The 15,602-nt window shown below is 48.8% G+C and overlaps 1 protein-coding gene across 1 annotated transcript in view; it reads right to left on the reverse strand.

Moving 5' to 3' along the window:
* EFCAB6 (EF-hand calcium binding domain 6) overlaps nt 1–15,602 on the reverse strand; it is a 201,151-nt gene that overhangs the window by 82,220 nt on the left and 103,329 nt on the right. The window contains exons 17-19 of the mRNA XM_069491269.1: nt 12,479–12,593; nt 10,183–10,316; nt 6,163–6,395 (exon numbers count right to left, since the gene is read on the reverse strand). Coding sequence (XP_069347370.1) covers nt 6,163–6,395; nt 10,183–10,316; nt 12,479–12,593 — 482 coding nt within the window. The remainder of the gene's footprint in view (nt 1–6,162; nt 6,396–10,182; nt 10,317–12,478; nt 12,594–15,602) is intronic.

The raw sequence follows: 15,602 nt of genomic DNA on the forward strand, positions 1-15,602 counted from the left end.
CCCTTCTCATGTCCCCAGCTACAAATGCGAGGCTGCTGACCAGAAATCGGCACCACTGGTCCCTGGTCCCATAGCCTCACCTGCTTTTCTTCGCCATCTCTCTCCAACTGCCTACTGGACTCCACAGAACCATGGAACTTCCAGGGTGGAAAGGCAGCCACAGCTCAGACGGCCCCATTCCCTACCGTGACTTCACCAACAAAGGATTTGGAGAGTTCATTATGCTGCATTTTTATAACTTTTGATTAAAAGGACTGCAAATCCGAATGAGGTATATTCTCCTGCCTTCACCTTTAGACTCTTCCTAGATCCCACCTGCACCCAGGCACTCACCTGGACCTCCCCAAAAGTGCTGTCACAGAGCCCCTGAGGGGCATGTGCCATCTCAGCAGAGTCACTATCTAAACATATCCAAACAGCCCCCCCAGCACCCACAACCCGATTTCTTTTCTAGGTCATAAAGCTTGATTATTTCCTTAGTTACCTGTGCTCAAACCAGAGAGTCCTACTGATTTTCCATCCATTTCTTCCCTTTCTCATTTTACATACTTGACCCTCTCGAGAGATCAGGAGGTTTTCCAGCAGGTACTTCCTCTCCTGTTGCCTGGCTCATTAGACCTTGACAATCAGTCAGATCCAGCCTTCCTATCAGCTAGTCTTGTCAGTCGCAAAAACACAGGAACAGTCCCTATGTGCTGCTCTAGGTCCTGCAAACATAGCAAGCAACAATGCGGACGAGCCCATGTCCTCAAAGAGCTTACACTGTGATGGAGGGGCACTTAGAACAAACACACGGAAAAATAAGCGAATCAGATAACTTCAGATACTGCATGTGACCAAGAATGATGTGGGGAGGGGACACTTCAGCAGAAGGCCAGGGAGCTGCTCTGTGGCAGTGTGGGAAGACCCTGGGGACACACTTTAGGCTGTGCAAGAGTCCTGGGATGTGCTTCTGGTCCCAGTTAAGACGAGCAGACAGACTTCACCCTTTCTCTCTCTCTTATGACAACCAAAAATCCCACACAGAATATAGAAAGTAAATCTCTGCGGACACTAAAAAATAAATAATAGGAGGCTGGCAGAGAGGGAAATCAAACCTTGAAGAAATACACAGTTGTGAGTTTCACGGGGTTTTCATTCCATATGCCCAGATTAGACTTAAGGGCGGTCCTAAATCTGGAACTACGGCAGCAGATGTGGGCAGAAACCGCTCTGAAAGCAAGCCTGTCCTTCTGACCAAGGAACCAGGAAGGAGGGACCCTGAGGTACAAAATCCCCCTTTTTTGTTTCTTTTTATTCTCCTAGTCCTGATCCGAGGCAAACCCAGTTCTGAGACTGCCCTTTTGTAGTGGTGCCAACAACAGCAGTGGCCAAATAGGTCCCTAAACTCTGAAATTCTTCTCTTTGACCAGAGGATATGGGAAAAGGGGCCCTTGTGACTCAAGGAATGCTGGGGGACTCCCTGACTTTTTTTCTCTTTTTTCTCTCATCATGTTACCCTGGGGGTGGGCCCAGTTGTGAGAAGTGCACAGCAGTACAAATAGGCTAAAACTTAAGATTTTCTAGCCAGGAGATCAAAAAAAGTAGCCCCTGGGGGATGGAGAGTGTGGGGGGAAATCACAAAGAGAGAGCGGGAAGAAGGAATCCCCGACATCCGTGCAGGAAGTTCCGCGTTCAGCTCTGCTGTGTGCCTGCGTGGAACTCACCCACAGTAGCAGGGCAGTGGCTTTGAGAACTTGACCACTGTGTAGTCAGACTGGCCCCTGCGTGGGACATACATGGGCTTCCCTGAAGAGTGCTGCGATGACTTTGAAAACTAAACTAACACTGAAACCACAGAAAGCAGGTCAGCACTTGTGTGAAACTAACTGGGTTGACTGCCCGCTAAACAAAAAAATAAACCAACACACTACAGAGGATTTTAACAGGACCAGAGTGCCATAATAAAATATTTAAGATGTCCAGGATACAATCTAAAATTATACAAAGAGCCAGGAAAACAGGAAAATCTCAATAATTATCAAGGTAAAAGACAACAGACACCAATCCTAAGATTAACCAGATGTTGAAATTATCACATTTTAAAGTAGCTATTATATTCATGAAGTAAGAGCAAACATCCTTGAGACGAATGGAAAGACAGTTCTGAGAAAAGAAATAGAAACTAAAAAGGAAGAAGAAGAAGAGGAAGAAGAACAAGACGAAGAAGGAGAAGGAAGGAGGAGGAGGAGGAGAAAGAAAAAAAAGAACAAGAAAATAACCAAGTGGAAACTTCAAAATACAATAATTGAAATGAAATTTTTGGCCGAGTATATGAAAGAATAGTCAACATCACGAATCATCAGGGAAATGCACAGCGAGATACCATTTCACGCCAGTTAGAAGAGCAAATGCTGGCGAGGTTGCAGAGGAAGTGGAAACTCCTGCACTGCTGGTGGTGTGAAGTAGCACAGCCACTATGGAAAACAGTACAGAGGTTCCTCAAAAAACGAAAATAGAACTCTCATGTGATCCAGCAATCCCACTGCCGGCTATATATCCAAAAGAAAGGAAATCAGTATGTCAAAGAGATACTTGCACTGCTATGTTTATTGCAGCACTATTCACAGTAGCCAGCATATGGAATCAAACTAAGCGTCCATCAATGGATGAATGGATAAAGAAATTGTGGTGTAAACACAATAGAATATTATTCAGCCACAAAAACGAATGAAATCTTATCATGTGAAGCAACACGAATGGAACTGGAAAACACCATGTTAAGTAAGATAAGCCAGGAACAGAAAGGCAAATATAACATGTTCTCACTCACATGTGGGAGCCAAAAGAGTGGATCTCGTGGAGGCAGTGAGTCAATGGTGGTTAACAGATGATGGGAAGGAAAGCAGGCACAGGAGGGAGAGGCAGCTAAGAGCAGTTGGTTAATGGACACAAAAATAAAGTAGGTAGAAGGAATAAATTCTGGTGTTCGATAGTATAGCAGGGAAATGATAGTTAATAATTTATTGTGTAAATAAATTATAGCTAGAAGAGATAAATTGTAATGCTCTCAACACAAAGAAAAGATAAATGTTTAAGGTAGTGGATATCCCAATTATCTTGATTTGATCAAAATATCACATGTACCCCCAAAATATGTATAACTATGATTTATCAATTAAAAATATAAAAAGTTTTAAAAAGAAATAAAAATTTTACTGGATTGGCTCAGTGGCAGAATGGAAATAACAGAGGGGTCAACAAACCTGAAAATAAATAAAGAGAAATAATTCAGTCTTAACAACAGAGAAAATAAAAATAACATTGTCTCAGAGACCTGTTATACAAAATCAGAAGATCTAAGCTTCATGTCATTGAGGTACCAAAAGAAGCGAAAGACTGGTATAGAAAAAAATACTCTAAGAAATAATAGCTGAAAACTCCCCAAATTTGGTGAACATAAATATACAGATTCAAGAAGCTCAGCAAACTCCAAAAGGGATAAACTAAAAACACAAGCAAAACAAAACAAAAACCACATGCTCAGACACATCATACCTAATGTGCTGAAAACCAAAGATAAAGAAAAAATCTTGAAAGCAGCCTGAGAAAAATGACACATTACAAATAGGGAAATAATATTTGAATACTTGTATACTTCTTACCATAAACCATGGAGGCCAGAAGACAGTGGAACAATATTTTTTAAGTGCTGGAAAAAAAGAATTGTCAAACCTAAATTCTATATCCAGCAAAATTATCTTTTTAGGAATGAAGGAAAAATAAAGATATTCTCAAGGAAAGAAAACTAAGCCAATTTGTCTCCAGCAGACCTGCTCCTAGGGCTCAAATCCCTGCCCTGCCCCCCATCACCTGTGTCCTATGGATGTGTCACTAACTCTTCCCTGAGCCCCAGTTGTTTCATCTGTGAAGCCAGATAGGAACGCCTCCTTGCAGGGCTGTTGGGGTGTTAAAGGACACGTCTTCAAGAAGCATAGCGTGGGGCCTGGCCATGGAGGGCTCAGCTTTTAGAAGCAGTACCTTGGTTTAGGTCTCAGAGCTGTCTTTCCACCAGGCCCTGGGAGGCCAAGCCAGGCCCCAAGGTGCAGCCTCTCCTCCTTCGTGTCTACCCTCCCTTCTGGGGCTGCTGGAGGATCTTTCTAAAACTCAGCGCGAGTCCTTCACTCCGCAGCTTACAGGCCTTCCCTGCCCACCAACAAAGGATGATTCTTCATCCTGGCACGCGGGCTCCTTCACAGCCTGCCCTCCTGCCCTCCTGGCCTTCTCCCCTGCCACACCCTGCCCCCGAAGCAGGCTGCCCCTCCACACACACCCTCTCCCCATTTCCCAAATGTGCTCAACACTCCCACCTCTGTGATTTTGCAAATGCTGTTCCCTGGCCTTGAGTGACCTTTCCTCTAGGCTGCACCTGGCAAACTCCTACTCAAACTCCAAGATTCAGCTCAAATGTCCCCAGTTTTCCTGAGCACCTCAAGAGGCTTCAGCTCTGCCCTCTCTGTGTCCCTGTGGCACTTCCATCATCTTCTCTTCCAATGTAGCTCTTTACTTTTGTTCCTCACGTTCGACCATGAGCTCCTTAAAGGGAGCATCTAAGTCTTACTCATCTTTGCACCGCCTAGTCCTGGGATGGCACCTAGCACACAGCAGACCTTAGTAAATATATGACGAATCCATAAATAAATACAAATGATAAGGTTGAGAAGATTGCACTTTGTGGTTGAATTTTCCACATTCATTCTGCATACATTCTCCAGAAAATTCTTTGGGCAGGATTTTGTTTTGTTTTAATGTTAAGCAATCAAGTCTCATATGAAAGCTCCTCAGAACCTGAGTGATTGGAAGCAGGTGTCCAAATGTTATATGATCATTTTGCTTAGGAAGAGTCTATAGTCATTTTCTTACTTGCTTTTTTTTTTTTTTTTTTTGGATAGGGAAAATAAAAATGAATATAAGGGAAAGAAATTAAAGTGCAAGTGCAACTTCCGAGGGCCTTCTGCAGCCTAGCCAAGTGTCACACAGTCTGGCACAGTGGCCGTGGATTCTAGGGGCTTTACTCTCCAGGGGAGCTGCCCTTGCCCAGGTAGAAAGGTCACTTGTCTGGAGCCTCTAGGGGCCATGCACGCCTCAAGGAAAAAACAGCACAGTGAATATTACTACGATGAGGTACCATCATATCAGAAAACATGCCTCTGGATTAGCACGATAGATGGTAACAGTTCAGAAATACTAACTTTACAAGAACTGCCGAGGAGGGGCTGACTGGCTACTTCATTCATGCATGTCAGCCCTCAACAGATCTCAGCAGGGACCCAACTGGGGCACATTGGAGTGACTCCTTTCATTAAAAGGATTTCTTCTGTAAAATTTGGATTCAGGCAAAGGGCCACAAGTGGCCCCAAGGCCACAGGTTCCCCACCCCTGGACGGTGGGCCCTATCATGACTCCAAGCAGTGTACACTCTTTCTGATTGGAAGCTGAGATCCTCCTCCTCACTGCGAGTGGGGGCTGGGCAGGGGCCAGGGGCAGCATGGTCCAGGGAGGGACTGGAAGGGGGTCCCTGAGTCTCCTGAGGCAGCTGGTACAGACAACTTCTCAGTTCCTATCAATTACCATAAGATGGTCTGCGGTCCCCCAAATTCACACCTCTCACCTAGATGAACATTTGGAGGTGACACAGAGGTAGGAAGCATCAGTTCCTGAAGAAAGTTCGTGTGCCCACTTGGCAAGGACTTGCCTGACCGAGTTCATGCACAGCCCTCTGCCTGGCCCTGTGGTGGGCCCTGTGCCAGGGCCGAGCCTTGGCAGAGAGAGTGTGCTCAAAGGTCTCTCAAGCTTGGCTTTGGAAAGGCTGAGCAAAAAGCATATACATTTGGCCCCGGGTTAATAAACAAAAAAAAAATAAGTACATGTATGTATTTATGTGCATAGAAAAGAGACTGAAACCCAGCGAAATATAAAAATAATGCTCACAGGTGTGAGACAAGAGTTGTATTTTCTGATTGCTCTATACTGAATGCACATTCCTTCTATGACTTTCTTTGAACTAAGAAAAGGAAAAAATAATCACTCCACTCATTGTATCCTTTGCGGACACAATAGAAATGCTGAGCTTTATGGCGGCAAAGGCCAATGTTTATGAAAGACACCGAGCTGCCTTCTTACCTAATGAGTCTTTGAGGTGCATCATCTGTACTGATCGGTCTCTTTTCACACAAATTCCGAAATTCCCGAAAATTTAAAGTGACACCAAGTCTCAAACCGAGAAGGCCAAGGAAACGCTCAAATTCATCATCTCTGAGGTTGAGCAGCAAGCGCAGCAGCAGTCTCTGAAGGTCCTGCATGTTGATTATGCCATCCCTGTCAGTGTCTGTTTTAAAGAAGGCTGAGTAGCAGTCCTGAAAACAAAATGCACGTGTCAAAGCACTCCCTTCTCATCCCAGGATGACGCCACACTTGTAACCCTACACGTGCAGACTCATCTCCACGGTGAGGAAGGGGTGGCCTGGCTGTGTCTTGGCTGCTACTTTGGGAGACCCGGCTGCGCAGAATACCCCTGCCATGTTTTGCTTCTCCCAAGAAATTATAAACTACGCTCTCCGACTCCTTCTTTTAATATAAAGAGTTAAGAGGAAGGAACAAAAAAGGTGTTTCCTTCCCTTCCATGCTCTCAGTTTCTAGGAAACTTTAGTACTGGAAGGAAGAAAAAGAAACTGCTGGAGATTTTTGGACCATATGAAAATCTTGCTTGCAATGTTTTTACGTAACTTTCATAATGTTTAGCCACTTCTGTCTATCGAAAAACAAATGCAGTCCTGAATTTCATGCCGAGGAGCCAACTGAAGGCCAGGCCTGTTTGTGATGACCTTGATAGAGCCCAGCTGAGTCTAGGACCTGGGACATCTGAAGGACTGTGCTCAGCCCATTGCGCTGTCTGGAGAACACAGCAATTGGCTGTTTCCCAGAGGAGGAAACAGGGGCTTCGGGTTCCCAGGGATCATGTGATTTAGAGGCCCTGCTGCATGTACACTAGTACACTTGAGGCAGATTGCTTAGTTGCAAACCCCAGCTCTGCCACTTACTGGTGTGGCCTTGAGTGAGATATTAACCTTGCCATGCTTCTGTTTTCTTATCTGTGAAATGGGGATTATAACAGTCCCTACTTCCTTGGGTGGTTGTGAGGAGTGAATATGCTAATGTATGCAAAGCACTTGCCAAGCGAGTGCTCCAAAATGCTGTTTGTCACTGTTGCTATTGCCTAAGGTCACACCGCATGTCCCAGGCTCTGTCTGGGCCCAGGCCTGTGTTTCCGGCATGTGCTTCCTGCCAATTTGGCCCCAACTCCCTCGTCCGTCAGCACCTGATGCAGCCCTTCCCCACGAGCTTACCTGTCTATTTTGGAGGCACTGCACTTGTACCTTCGTGTGGCAGCTTCCTCCAAAAGGGGTTATTTACAATATAAAGGAAGACCTGCTATGACTCAAGTGTCTAAGTAAAATGTTTGGGCATTCTGTGGAAAGATCTGTCTGTATTCACTCATTTACTAATTCACCCCAAATTATTCCGCACCTAATATATGCAATCACCGTGCTAAATGCCGTGAAAATCAATGTAACAGATGCTGCCTGGGCAGACTCTGACCCGCTGATGGCCTCTCCTTGTCAGGACCCACCTTAGGGGCCTTCCAGGGCTGCAGGCCCATGCACTCACCAGTGACTCCCGCTACCCCGCCAGCTCCAGGCCCTCACGCCTCCCCAGACTCACCTCCAGCAGTCTGGGGCATTTCCCCTTAGATGTCAAACTGAACACGGCCAAAATCACACTCCTAACCCCAACCCCTTCCCCAATTTTCTCCTCTTGGGTCTTCCTGTCCCAGTATGTGGCAGCTTTCTTCCCAGTTGCTCAGATCACAATCCTTAGAGCCTCTGGAATGCTCCCTTCCTCCCGCCCCGCATCCGTCTGCCCACATGCCCCTTGGTTCTCCATTCAGAGCATGTCAGAATTGGACCCCTTCTCCCAGTCCCTCGGCCTCTACCAGACCCAAGGCCTCTGAATTCCTGTAGGAACCCCCTAACAGGCTTCCAGGGGCCACCCTTGTCTCCATCATCCATTCTCAACACAGTTGGCCCAGAGCGATTCCCAACAGCCGAGTCGCTCATGCTGCTCTTCTGCCCCACCCTGGGCTCTCTGTTTCTCTCCGAGTCCAAGCCCAAGTCCTGGCGTGGCCACAAGCCCGTCTGTTCCCATCCCACTTGCCCCCTCACCATTCTTTCAACATGCCCGGCCTCGGGGCATCTCGGGGAGCTCTCCCCCAGTGCCTGCAGGGCCCACTCTTCACACCTCTGCCTGAATGCCACCTCTCCAGAGAGGCATTTCCTGCCCCCCTGTATAATGGCACTAGCCCTGATGGGTCCCTGGCTTCCCACGCTGCTTTATTTTTCTTGTCAGCACGTGGCACCACCAGACACACCAGAGATTCGACTCGAGTGTCCACGGGGCACTCCTCCTCCAGAACATGAGCGTGAGCCCTGGCTCTGCTCTGCTCCTTGCTATAGCACGGCCCCAAGAGCCGTACTCGGTAAACATCTGTGGGAATATAGTGCTGGGTATGAAGGGGGCAAAAAGCATTTCCTAGGCACCGGGCACTCTGCTGGACACAGGGACATTGCGATAACTCCAACATGGTCCCCAACAACAAGGTTCTCACAGTCTATCGGGAAAGAAAGACAAGAAGCAGATAGTAGCAATTCAGTGCAATAAATGCAGGAACAGAGGCGTGAGAGCAGTGTAATGCCAGCCCTAACTACAGGACCAGAGGGACAATCCTGATGTCATGGGACCCCATATTTATAATCCTCCAAGTTTATAAACTTTAATCACTGCCCAAATCTCAGTCCCTAACGTCTCTGGATGAAGAATCCTAATTTTATTAGGTAGTTCACAGGCTTTGGGATCAAGCAGATGTTATTTCAGTCCCTGACTCTGACATTCACAAGATGCGTGGCTTGCGGAAGGTTTCTCCCATCCTTGACCCTCAGTTTTTCCAGCTATAGAATGGGAACACTAAACCCACTTGACAGGGTAGTTGTTGGTGTTAAAATAAATGAGGCCAGGTGTGTAAGCCTTCCAGTGCACTGCCTGGCATGTAGTATGACGTCCTACTCATTCAGCAAACACATATTGATCACCTGTTGTGTGGCAGGCACTGTGGCAGCCACGTGGGGTATTGCAGCAAATGGTGCAGAAATTATTCGGGCTTACAGTTTAATCACAATGGCACGCCGGCTGGTTGCAGTGAGGGACATGCAGGTGCCAGGGAATGTACAGTGTGGACCTCCCCTGGCTGATCTGAAGGGCTCAAGAAGAACTGAAGCTTGGGCGGGAGTTCGCTGGTGGAAGGGGAGCAGCAATCCAGGCAAAGCAACAGAATGCGCAGAAGCATGGAGGCAGGAAAGAGTGTTGCCTGCAATGTGGCAGGAGGAGGGGTCAAGCTGCAGCTGGAGGGGGCCGGGGCTGAGCAGAGCCCTGGGGGCCAGGAGCGGGGCTTATCCTAAGAGCAACGGGGTGCTCTGATCGGAGCTGCGTGCTGATGAGACCACCCTGCAAGGCCAGTGCAGGGACCCCTCCTCCAGGAAGTCGTCCTTAAGGGGGTCTTTTTCCTGTGCCCCCATAGCACACTTCAGTTCCTTCTACAACAGCCAATCACGATGTACATGAACTGCCTGCTGACCATCTATGTCTTGGATGGATCTATGACCATCTATGTCCCCCTGGCAGACCATCCCCTGCATTTAGCACAGAGTCCAGCATACGGCACGCGAGTGATACTTGTTTGGTGAGGAATGAGTGGAGTGCAGTGGATGAATGGATCCTAGGGTCACGGTACCTCAGTTGTCACGCTGCTCCTCGGCCCCACCCTCCCAAGAAGTCAGGAGGGTCTCCTTACTTCACCTCCTAAGAAAGAGGCCTCGGGGAGGCCTTCAGGTGGAGCAGGGGGGTCTCAGAGTTAAAAAGCACCCCCCACCCCATGCAGCTCTCTCTGACCAACACTGAGTTTGCGGAGGAAACACTCCGTGTCCCGTGGTGACTGGGAATGACTGGGCGCCAGGACTCCACCCTTGGGGGGCTGCGAGGCCGGGAGCACGTGGGGCTGGAGGAGTGAAGCGGTAGACGGTCACAACTTACCTGGAATGACTCCTTCAGTCTCTTGGGGAAAAGTTTCAGACATTCTTCAGCAGTTATGAAGTGGCTGTCCAGATGACTTTTTGAAGAAATTGGAGTGTGAGGTGGGGTTGCTTCTGGCCTATTCCTTTGAGTATCTGAAACAATGACATCAGTCAGACAACTCTCATTAGCACAAAACTTCCACACTTTACCTCTTCCTGCCTCAATGCTGTCAAATCCTACACAGTCACGCCACCCTGCAAATTGAACACGGCATTAACTCTGTTATGATCTGCTTTCTTTCCTTTCAGCTTCTTAGACATGTTCCTGTTATTATGAGAGAAACTGTTCTCTAGACTGCGGGGCCAGCCTTTACTGGCACGCATTGCGCTTGGTGGCCTGGTGCATTTACTTGTCCTGTGTCTCTGTCATTCCTGTGGTTCATCTCCAAGTTCCCAGAGGCAGAGAATAAAAATTCTTGCCTCTTTTTTGTTTCTTGGAATCATGTCCTAAAGGCCAGAATGTGTAATTCATTCAATATTCATTAATTCACCAGGTATTTCCTGACCACATATGTGTTAGACAACATGACAGGGGCCTGCAGATATTTCTTGGTCCTTCCCACAACCCTAAGAAGTAGGATCTCATTCCCTGTTGACACACAGGTGAACATGTCATCATGTCCCTCTTACATGGGAGATGAGCCCAGAGGGTCCCTCAGCTTCCCCCAAGAGCACAGCAGACCCCAGAGCCGGCTGGCTCGCTGTAGCCCGGTGCCCTCTCCCTCCCTAAACTCGGGAAGGAAGTGTAGCCTCTACTTAGAAACCTGGGATCATCGAGGGTGGCCTTGTGTCAAAGCCAGGCCACACACTGGGGACTTGGTTTCAGAGTGGCTCTGCACACATTTTTTTCCTTTTTGAAGCATGGAAAACAAATTTTTATGCCACTCTGGTCATAAATAAAATTTTAACTTTAGCCCTGAAAGAAAAGAAAAATAAAAGGGCAGCCTTGCTTTTCCCACTGGCATGTCTGCAGATGGTCGCCGGCAGGGTATCCTCTGGTCCCGTCTCGAGCCTGGCTTCGGCCTCACTCCACCTCACAGAGGCGGCTGCGGCAGCCTCCCTCAGCTCATCACTACCCACTGCCTGTCCCCTCTGCCATGGTCCCCACTGACCTCTGGCATTGGGCCACCGGAGCCTCGGTCGCCCTCGCTGGGGGACTGATGGAGACCGGCAGGCTGCTCAGAGGGGCAGGGAGGAGGCAGGCAGGGAGAGGGAGAGTCGGCAAGGGGAGGTTGACCAGGCTGGGCAGCCAGGAAGGCGAGAGCAGCTGGCAGATACCGAATGGAGCTTCTGCTGTGACAGACTCGCCAGCCCGGGACCTCGGCAAACGTTTCCTCACCTGAGAAACGGATGCAGCCGGCACACTGGAAGCCTCACTAAAATGCACATGAGTTCCTTTTCCTTCTCTTTATTTTCCTTCAAAAATGTCAGAACAGATACCCAGAGAAAGTGTCAAAATTCCACAATGCTACGGCTTCTCGTGTTGCCTTTTTTCAGGGGTGTGAGGCCTCTGTCTCTATGGAGCCGGCAAATCAAAGTCTGGCTGGGGGGGACCTTGGCAATGAGCCTGCCAAGTTTTCCGGGGACGTGCTGCCTCCCAGACCCGGGCCGGGAGAACGGCAAAGTGCAGAGTTCTGCCCAGCCAGCCTGCCCGGTGTTTGCAGCAAAAGAGAAGAGAAATTCTATGGACATATTTGTGTGATTTCTGCAGCTTTTCTAGAGGGCTTGTTTGTCCGTCTAAATGTCTTTCGAGTGTGAGAAAGCAGAGTGAAGGGCCCTCCTACAGCACAGAGATGGGTTTCCTAACAAGCACTGGTGGGTGATCTGAGTCTTTTAGAATCTCTGCGTCCTTATCTGCCAGCAGGAAGGAACAATACTTGCCTCGCTGGGGCATGGTATTACGTAATTACAGACAACCAGCATCTGTGTTAGGAGGAAAATCTTAAAGGACATGAGGTGTGATTGAAGAAACAGGCTTTGGAGTAAAGTTCATGAACCATTTGTGCTCTCAGTTTGTAGAAGACTCTTTCTGGCAAATTTCTGCACTCACAGTTCTGTTTAACTTAGTGAAAAGAAAATGCCGAAACACAGTCAGATAAAATTAAACAAAAAATGTCTGTTTGTAGTCCCAGAACACACATGTCTCAGCATCTTGGCTTATGCTTCTTCCACCCGAGAGCCCGGTGGCACTGTTACCAAAGACTCGTGCTACCACCCAGGACACATCCCGGCATGCACACCTGGCCATTTGCTACCTTCAAATCCTGTTGCAAAATCAAGATAACTCATCCCTTCTTTCTTAAAGCCTATTTTTGTAGTCAGCAGAGCATACTGGTCATCATCCATGGGCATTCCAGTATCTTCCAGTACCTGGCAGAAAAGAGAGGTGACGGTAGAGAGGCATTAGGTTGTCTTACAGGTCTCCGCCTGGCCAAACCTGCCTGCCCTGCTCCGGCTCCCATCAGGGCTCTAGGCTCCAGCCTGCGATTGTTACCCTCTGCCCCCACCCGCTACCAGAGGGCGGGGCCAGGTCTGCTGTTCCCTGGGTCCCAGGACAGCTTTGTGTTTGCTGAGCAGTGAGTGCACAAAAGACTAGCCCCGGGTCAGCATGGTGCTCAGCTTGCAGGCAGCACCGCAAACCTTCTCAAGGCTAAGCCACTCAAGACATCCAAATTCACACTTGTCACCACAGTAGCTTTCAGTGTCAGGAGTTATAGTCTCATATATTCAAGGGAACCCAAACACAATCAAGCAAGGTAGTTTGGGAGGGAAAACTAACATTTTCATTAAAGTTTCATTACGACCCACGGTTTAAATTGAAAGCTACTGTGCTTTTTTAAGGGTGGGAGGCATCCATGGACACCTTTTTGCTTCTCCCCATGCTAGTCCACCCACTGGACATTATTCCCGATCCCTTCCCTCCAACATATGCCCTACCGTTTCCACTTGTGTGTATTAGGGGCGGGACACCTGAGAAAACATGCTTCCCTGCACCGCAGATATTGAAGGGGAATCATCGGGATGATGCCTTCCCAGAAGAAAGAGACGACACTGATCGGCTGGACTGTTCACGGAGCAGACTATGCGCTTTGGCCAAACAGAGCCACCTGCTGAGAGGTGAGCCGCCCCAGCAGGCAGGCAGAAGGCACCACCCCTGCTGCTCTCCAAGTATTCATAATTTAAATGAGAAAACATGGCTTTTCTTCCAGAAAAGGACACAACTACAGTTCAAAGTGCTGTCAGTCTAGGGGCCAAAGACATCTAGGATGACTGACTCCACCTGGGACAGAGGACAGGTTTTCTGAGAGAGCTGGATTTGCACGTGGGGTGAGGAACACATGGACTGGCATTAACATATGTCAGGAGGTTCTGACTGACCCCACAGGAAGCCAGAGTAAGTCACAGAGGGCAGGAACAGCAGGACGAAGCTGTGCTCACTGCACAGTGAGGAGACGGAATTGGGGAGGGAGCAGGAGGGCAGGGTGAGACGTATTACGTTGCCATCTTCACCACTGTTATTGTGTAGTAACATTTACTGCCCACTACGTGCCAGGCATTGTGCTGAGTTCTTTACAGGCACTACGGAGATATCGATTAATCCTTACCAGAAGCCTTCAGAAAGGTACTCTTACTGACCCTATTTTAAAGATGTGGAAACTGAGGCTTAGGGAGTTTAGGGGACTTGTCCCAGTCACAGACCTAGGATGTGGCAGACCTGGGGTTCAAACCCAGTTCTCATTATTAACCACTCTGACGAACTCCGCTGTTGGAATAAGGTCATCGGGGCCTGACAAAGCACAGCGCGGTGGAACAGGTAGGGAATGACACAGCAGAAGCAGCAGAAGAGCGGCCATGGAGCCCTGGCGCCCTCCCACGTATCCAAAGGGGCCAAACAGGCAGAGGCTTGGCAGGTCTCGGTGGAACACGGAAGGATGGGGCCTCCAGGAGCTGCCAGGAGGCCTCTCCCACTTGCCTCCTATCTCCCCCGGGAGGCTGTCAGGACGGTTTCTCCTGCCCCCGGGTTCTGCTAAGGTGTGGAGCTTTTGGCCCCGGTCCCCTCAGACTAGAGGTGCAGAAGATGAACCCCCTCAGCTGCAGTCTGGATTTGGCGCTCAGCAACAGGGTCTGTCTGCCACAGCTCCTGGTGCAGTCACCAGCTCCTTTTGTTCAGCTTTCGTCCTTTTTGGTGTATGGGAAGAGGACCAGGGAGCTGCGTTTGTGGCTTACTCTTCCCTTTGCTGTCCATGAAAGTAGCCCGTTGTACCTTTTACTGGTCCAGTCAGTCCGGACGGGCTCCAGCTTGGCTCTGTGGAGGCTGAGGGTAAGCAAGCTGCCAGGGCTTGGTGCAGGGCTGGAGCCCAGCGGAACGGATGCGGGCATTGCAGTGTTGCCCAGGGAGGCTGGGGCGGGTGGGCAGCGCTGGATTTCAAGGCTTTCCCAAGGGTCTGCCTGGGGACTTGGGCGGGAAGTGTGTGACCGGAAATTCGGATGGCTCTGCATCATCTGCACGTGCACCCAGTCCAACTCTGCTGAGGAACCTGTCCCAGCATGGGACAGCGCGAGTGTTCAGGTAGAAAGCTGTGGCCCACACAGAACCACGGAGGCCACAGTGGGCCTCTGATTGGCTGCTTGCTTTGAAAAATAACTTTATATTTTGAAAACAATGACACATGAATTATTCATTGCAAATTCCTCCTTCTCAGTCCTTTCATAAAAACATATGCGATGGATAGTAAGAAAATGTCTGTAGGCAAATGTTTCCCAGCCTGGAGGGTTCTGAAGCACCAGGAGTGTCGCTATGCTACAAGCAGCCTGCCCAGGGGTTGTAGGCCTGCAGTCCCCAAGGGGTGCCGAGCACCACAAAGGCACAAAACCCAGCAAGTGCAGTTCCCAGAAAAGGCACCGAGCATTCTACAAACACCGATGTCTCTGAGGCCTCTTTCCAGGCTCCCCTTGCACCACTCTCATTTCTAAGATGAACACAAGCAGTAAACCAACTAGATTGATCACAGCCTCCGAGGCGATTTACAATACAACGGAAGGCTAGACTGCAACAATTACAAACAGACTTAAAAAACGTTTAACCATTCAAGTCATTTCCTTTGATCTTTTCTAAGAGGCATGTCACTAAGAAACTTGCTCAGAGTGACAAACTACTCCCTCCACCTCTCCCACCCCCTTCTTTACCTTCCAGTGGCATTAGTTGCCCAGGCCTCTTCCCTCTGGTTCTTCGGGCCAGAAAGGCTGTAAGTTTCCTACCAGTGTTTTATCTGCCATTTATGTGGTACCAACTTCAGCCTTCACTCAGGTGAAAAGCTGTAAAAAATGGGAACGCACCCATGCTATTTCCATCTTCAAGATTTGATGCTCTTCGGAATC

Source organism: Eulemur rufifrons, chromosome 16 (genome assembly GCF_041146395.1).
Source record: "Eulemur rufifrons isolate Redbay chromosome 16, OSU_ERuf_1, whole genome shotgun sequence".
Taxonomy (NCBI): domain Eukaryota; kingdom Metazoa; phylum Chordata; class Mammalia; order Primates; family Lemuridae; genus Eulemur; species Eulemur rufifrons.